The 6,601-nt window shown below is 52.6% G+C and overlaps 1 protein-coding gene across 1 annotated transcript; it reads left to right on the forward strand.

Annotated features, from left to right (window-relative positions):
• Positions 1-668: 668 nt before the first annotated feature.
• LOC128980617 (adenosine 5'-monophosphoramidase HINT1-like) lies at positions 669-5,951 on the forward strand (the record flags this gene model as incomplete). The annotated part of the gene is given in 4 exon segments (XM_054399076.1): positions 669-884; positions 886-915; positions 4,858-4,962; positions 5,787-5,951. Coding segments are annotated over 4 exon segments (516 nt in total), but the record flags the coding sequence as incomplete, so codon positions are not given.
• Between the last annotated feature and the right edge of the window lie 650 nt (positions 5,952-6,601).

Here is a 6,601-nt window from a genome sequence, read left to right on the forward strand (position 1 = left end):
AGCGCTGTGGGCGACTTAGCCGAGAACCGCGCACACAAGGGACAGCCACACCCCTACGGCCATGTGAGGCCGGTTTGAGCTCCACCATCCCCAGGGGTGCAGGACACCACAGACCACCCTCGGGCAAGCTCTGGGGACAGCGCCTATTTTTCTAGGAGCCCCCTACCCAGCCTAGCGCAAATCCTATCTTGATCTGCCCTCCAGCCCTCAAGCCACCAGTGCCGGACACACGCTTTGTATTTTATTTTCTCCCGGGAGGCGTGCAGCTTAGAGACGTCTGCAGTTGAAGCGGAGCTTTCAGGCAAGCATGGAGAGCAACTTCTGTTGGTTGTGCGAAACGTTCTGGACAATTGACGCCTGGCCTGGCCCGGCCCGGCAAAAGCAGTCATTTGACTGGAGGGAGCAGCACCAAAAAGCCGCTAGGGCGTCTGGGGTGGACTCGACGCGGTAATAAATAAGAAGAAAGAGGCGTTCTAGGCAGAGTGGGCTGTTCTGAGTCCTCGTCGAGCGCCCACCGGGTCGCAGCACTAGGCGGCACAGATCCCGCCGCGGCGCTACACCCAACGTCTTCTGCCTCCACCCCCAGGTCGGATCCCTCCGCGCCCCGCGGGCACGCAAACTCCCTGAGCCCCGGGAAGCGCCAGGCCGACGAGGGCGGACCCGCCTAGGGTCAAGCGAAAACGACAGGCGAGACAGCCAATCGAGACGCGGGATCGGCCGGCGGCGATCTGGCGGCCCAATGGGCGCCGCGGAGGGCCTGGCCGAGCGGAGGAAGCGCGGGGGCGACGGCGGGCCTCGTCGCGGCCGAGGAGATTATCGGGGAGCGGGCCGTCCAGCCCCGTGGTGCCCCTGCTGTCTTCGGAAAGGTCATCGGCAAGGCGCTACCCCGCCTACGTCATCGACGAGGACGAGGAGGTAGCCGCGGCTTTGCTTTGTGCGCGGTTCCTCTTCCCTTCCCCCCCCTCCCCCTCCCCTTCCCCCTCCCCCTCCCCCCGCGCTCGCAGGCACGCTGAGCCGAGGACCCGTTGCGCGGAGCCCGGGAAGGCGGCAGGGCGGGTGGGAGGGACGGGGCGCGGCCGGGGCCTCTCTGGGTTGTGGCGCTCTCTACTGCACCGTCCCGAAAACATCGCGCTTCTTCGGTGCCACCCCGCCCTCGGCTACCGCGGCGCCTACTGGGTTGCTGGTGCTGTCCGCCTCGCCTCGGCTCCCAGCCGCACCGTGTCGCCCGCGCGCGTAGACCAGGGCCTCTGCCGGTAACGCACTTGGAGGCAGCCGCAGACGTTTGCCGTGTGATACCCCTTTGGCGCTGCAGGTCGCGCAAAGTTTGCTGCCGAAGGACGGGAGTGCTCCTACCTCGTGTAGGATGACAGTCTTGAATCCTTAGATTAAGCACACGCAGTCGATCTCCTCGTTTGTCATTGAAACGCTGAAGATGAACAGTTGGGCATGTCTTCTGCTTTCGAAGGCAGGGCTTATGTGCAACCTAGAAGGCGGGCTGGTACTATGCACTTGCAGGCTTTCTGTGATTATGCTTTTGTTCAGTACCTGAGCTCCCTGTCCCGTGGGAAATGACCGGCCGCTGATCTTCCCCTTGAGTAAATTCTTTGCCGATTCCGTTAAGCCATTTGTCTCCTGCCTCTGTAGGAAAACTGCTTAGGAAATGATCGACCCAAACGAAAACGTACTGGAGGTCGCCGGTGTGAAGTACTAGCCCGTCTCCTTGCCCCCATCATCTTGCATGCCGAATCCCGCTTCTGGAGGGGGCTCTGTAAACGTGTTGTATTTTGTCTATAGAAAGCATTAATAGCGATGGTTCATCAGCAAGTCTCATTTATTGGCACTTAGTGTTGAGGTTAAATACAATAGTTAATTAGCTCATACATATTGCAGAATTAAAGCTCATTATTGGTTACTGACTATCTGCATTCCTGGCATACTTCTGCATTCCTGTGGCTAAAGGCTAACTTTCTGTTCCGTTTCGACATCCTGTTTATCTCCATTCTTCTTAGCTTCTGTCTTTTCAAGGACAGTCTGTCCTTGGCGTTACCCTTGCCTTATTTCTCTCTCATCAGTAAGTTAATCTGACTATGGCCTTTTTCTGTAAGCCAATCCTGTATGACATCCTCCACACTTCCCCCGTTTTCTTTTTGGGCCAACAGGTTAGTTTGCCATGTCTTCTCAATCATCCTGCTTCAATTGTTAAAGGTGGAAAAGGAGTATGTGCCATAATCTGTATTTCTCCCTTAAAGTCCGCATCAATCACACCAGGCAGCACAAAAAGTCCCATGATTGAGGTGGACGATCTGCCGAGCAACAACCCTCCATAGCACTGTCCCTTTATCTGTATAGGTCCATAAAGTCCTGTAGGAATTTTTGTAGGTCGTGTTGTTGCCAATGTGACTCTTACTGCTGCTGCCAGGTCGAGTCCCAAGCTCCCTGCTGTTGCAGGTTGAAGACAGGAGGTGGCACTGATGTTACGGCAGCTACTTGTGTCCGGGCGCGGCTGCCTTTCGCGCTGCGCTGGGCGTTTCCCGACCGGCGGCGGCATGCAGAGGAGTTGTGACTATCGCTTCTACAGTTTTGACACCAGACACCTGTTGCTTGACATTCTCTCCTAATGTGACCTCCTCCTCCGCAACGATAACATCTCAAAAAAGCTTGACGCCGATCGGTGGAGGTTGCTGGAGCCACCGTAGAAGCTCGGAGCGGCGCAAGAGCAGCAAGTACTTGATTTTGTGTCAATTCTGCCTGTTTCTGCAAACCTACTCCTAACTCTTTAATAGCATTGACTAGAAAGGCCTGTTGCCCCGAGGGTTGCAATGCCATTCTCTCTAGTGCCTCCTCTATAGACCAATTCGCTCCTAAAGTTGCTAATACCCTTTTTGTGACCTCATTGCTGTTCTGTAAGGCGCACTGTTTTAGCAGAGCACCCCTCATGTAGTCCGGTACTCCGGCTTTCTCTATTGCTGCAGCGGCTTTGTCTATAAAGCTTCCAAATGACTCATCCCTTCCTTGTTTAATTCCCATGTACATAGGTACTCCCGTACTATCTTTCACCTGATCCATAGCCAACCTTACTAGTCGCATAGCTTCCCTTACTTTCTCTGGACCCATTATCATTTGAGCTTCTGTCCTGCGATAAAGCCCTATTCCCATTAATTCATCCAGCGTAATTCCCTGAAGCGGATCTCCCGGCCCCCTTTGCACACTTATAGATTCCTGCACCCGTGCCTGCCAATGAGCATTGAATAACAGCTGTTGATGTTGTGTAAACATTAATTTTGCTATACTCCGTAGATCATTAGGCACAAGCAGCTGTGTATCAAACAAATAATCTAACATCTGCTTAACAGGTTCACTCTTAAATCCGAACTGACTCACTGTCTGTCTCAACTGTGCTAGTAGTTTCCAATCTAATGGTGTATAAGTACCCACTTGCTGTACTTGTCCATTCTGATCTACTTGCTGGTCATAAAATACGGGAAATGCCCATTCTTTCGCCGCCTCCACCTGCACCTCATCTCCATTCTCCAACCCATTCTTTGCCAAGGCATTCCATGCTTCCCGCCTCTGCTTTGCCATCTCCTCCCACAGGTCACTAAGTGCCCCAGGGACAGGTTCTGGCTCCTGCAGTGGTTGAGAAGCACCAATCTCAGTGGCCTTGTGGGCTGTGTTAGCGCTAATGGGTTCAGAAGATACAGGAGATTCTGATACCTCTTCTAAGGAAGGTGCAGTGGGCTCGGCAGAGCTGGTTGTGGCACCCGTACCTCCAGCAAGGGGTATTACCACCCGCGTCACACTCGGTGCACGGGGCTCATCCTCTGATCCATACTGTGCATTCTTTTTATACGCCTCTGCTGCCTCTTTAGCTGCCCTTCTCTCTGATTCTTGTTTTAACAACTCATTATGCACTACTCTCCAGATTTTCCCTAACTTTTTTGCCGTCTTATCATCCTCCAGGACCGCACTCCATAACTCATCTCCTAACTTTCTCCATTCTGTGATTTCATGAATTGTATGTGGATTCCCAAAACAACCTTTTGCATGACCCCATGCTAACAATCCCGTGAGGTCTTTTCTTACATCTATCTCCTTCACCCCCCTCCTTTCTAGGTGGGTCATAAATAAATCATATGCTGCTTGCCTGTCCATTTTTGTCGTCAGCGCTGTTGCAACTCTCCGGCTCCGGCAGCACGTATGGCCCAGGACCACCGCTGTAGCTCCTGAGGGTGCCTTCCCTCCTACGTTTGGCACCGGCCCGGTTGCGTCGGGTCCCAACCCAACTTCACCGACCGTGGCGCGTCCTCCCCCGTTTTCTTTTAGCGAGACGCAGAGGATTCGGACGTCGGGGTCACCATTTGTCGGAGAAGGGAGATGCGGACACCAGATGGTTCATCAGCAAGTCTCATTTATTGGCACTTAGTGTTGAGGTTAAATACAATAGTTAATTAGCTCATACATATTGCAGAATTAAAGCTCATTATTGGTTACTGACTATCTGCATTCCTGGCATACTTCTGCATTCCTGTGGCTAAAGGTTAACTTTCTGTTCCGTTTCGACATCCTGTTTATCTCCATTCTTCTTAGCTTCTGTCTTTTCAAGGACAGTCTGTCCTTGGCGTTACCTTTGCCTTATTTCTCTCTCATCAGTAAGTTAATCTGACTATGGCCTTTTTCTGTAAGCCAATCCTGTATGACATCCTCCACAGCGTAAGAAAAAAAAAATCAACGTTTCGGCTTGTGTTTGGGGTATCTGGCAATCTGCTTCTGTAGGAGTTCTGTGGGGCCCATTGATTTGCTTAAGCTATTCCCTTTCTCTGGAGCCAATTGCAGTTTAACTCTTTACTCTTCCTCCAGTGCCTTGTGTTCCCTGATCTTTCACCCCACGCCCCGCCGCTTTTCCTGGTCATGCCTCAGGAGCCAATTATCAGGTTATCTGAAGCAGAAGATTCTGCCCGATCCGTAAGTACTGTGGAAGGTTTCTGTACGCCAAACCGTGCCGGTAATTAGTTTCTCATTGACTATAGACTCTTTCCCAATCCCCCCTCTTCTTCTTGATTGGGCACAGTAGGCTATTTTGGGGGTTCTGCTGCTACAGTCTTTTGCCTCTAGCTTGGAACGGAGTCGAGCTTTTTGACTAAAAGCAGCCGTATAAAGCAACGCTCATCCCTGGGTATGTACTTCCGGTGCAAAATGCAGCGTTGTTTTGGAGCGCAGTCTGATGCCTGCTGTCGTGGTTTAGAGTAAGAGTAGCAGTACTTTGTCTAATACAGAGGAGAGGGCTTGGGGGTTTTGGCAGGTCAGGGGTGAGGAAGGGCAAAGCTGGTTGAGAGGTGCTGGATGCTTCCCCTTTTAGCTCTAGAAGTCAATTTCACAAACTCTGTAGACCCATGCAAAAGGCAGCCTAAAGTTTGTTTTCCACCAGAGTTGCTTACGTTGCCCAAAGATACATCGAGGGGGCTTCAAGCTGGGGACAAACTCAGCTTCTGTGCCTGTTTTGTAGAACTTGGAAAGAAATGCATAGCTTCCCCCCCCCCCCATAGCGTGCATGATCGGTCGATAGGTCTTTGTAGCTGTAGCTTTGCATGGACGATGTCAGTTGGAGGCGAGTGGACGGCTGGCTGGCCGGCCAGTAATTTGAAGCGGGGTGGTCGAATTGGTAGGAATGGGCTAACTGGTTTCTTTGGGTGGCTCTCTGCTTTCATTCCCTTCCCTTCCTGCCCTCTCCCCAACTTGTGTGTGGCTTTTAGTTTTCTTTCTTTATGGTTTTGTACTTCCTTCTCCAGCTTCCTGGGCATTTGGTGACCGTTGGCAAGAAGCGTGCTGCTCACCTGGGCCTCAGCGATGGATTCCGGGTGGCTGCGGATGAAGGGCCCGAGGGTGGGCAGTCTGTCTATCGCGTACATCTACGTATTCTGGGTGGCCATCGGTTGGGCTGTCCGCCTGGCTAAGATTTTTGCAGCGCGAGTGTTGCCGCAGGTGGACAAATCGGCACCGAATGGATTTCGTCTGTTGCCCGTCGATCCAGCCGCTGTTGACGTCTAAATTTTGGTGAGGCGTGTCCGTAGGAGGTAATAAAAGCTTTGAGCAGCATTTGCACAATAAAGATTTAACATGGGGATATCACCTCCGTCTCGTGCGTCTTACTGAGGGGAAATGGTTTGGCAAGTTAAAACGGTGTCTCCCCGGAGCGTATGTATGTGGAGCGTGTCAGTCTCTTTAACAGCGTTCTAGAGCTAGAGAAAGACTTGCCCAGTCGTTTGAAGCGTGACGCTGGAACCACCACGCAGTCCCCTGCGTCGTGTAGGAAGCTAGCTCTTAGCTTTTTGGAAGGGGTACGTGAACGCACGTAAAGCCGGCGTAGGCTGCTGCTGAAACTTCAGGAAATACTGTACGTGACGCTCCAGGCATGCCGTACAAAGGGTGCTTTTGGCACAGCGCGATGTTTTGGAAGCATCCGCCTCCTGCTGGAGCGCTTTATCAATGGCCGTGCGATAAGGCCCCATTGGTACCCCTTTTCTGGAGAGGAGGGATAGGACGGTGGGAGAAAGCAATCGGTCTGAATGGCAGGTGCGGTGCCGGGGCAGCGCTGCTCGGTAGT

This window comes from Indicator indicator, unplaced genomic scaffold (assembly GCF_027791375.1).
Source record: "Indicator indicator isolate 239-I01 unplaced genomic scaffold, UM_Iind_1.1 iindUn_scaffold_486, whole genome shotgun sequence".
Classification (NCBI taxonomy): domain Eukaryota; kingdom Metazoa; phylum Chordata; class Aves; order Piciformes; family Indicatoridae; genus Indicator; species Indicator indicator.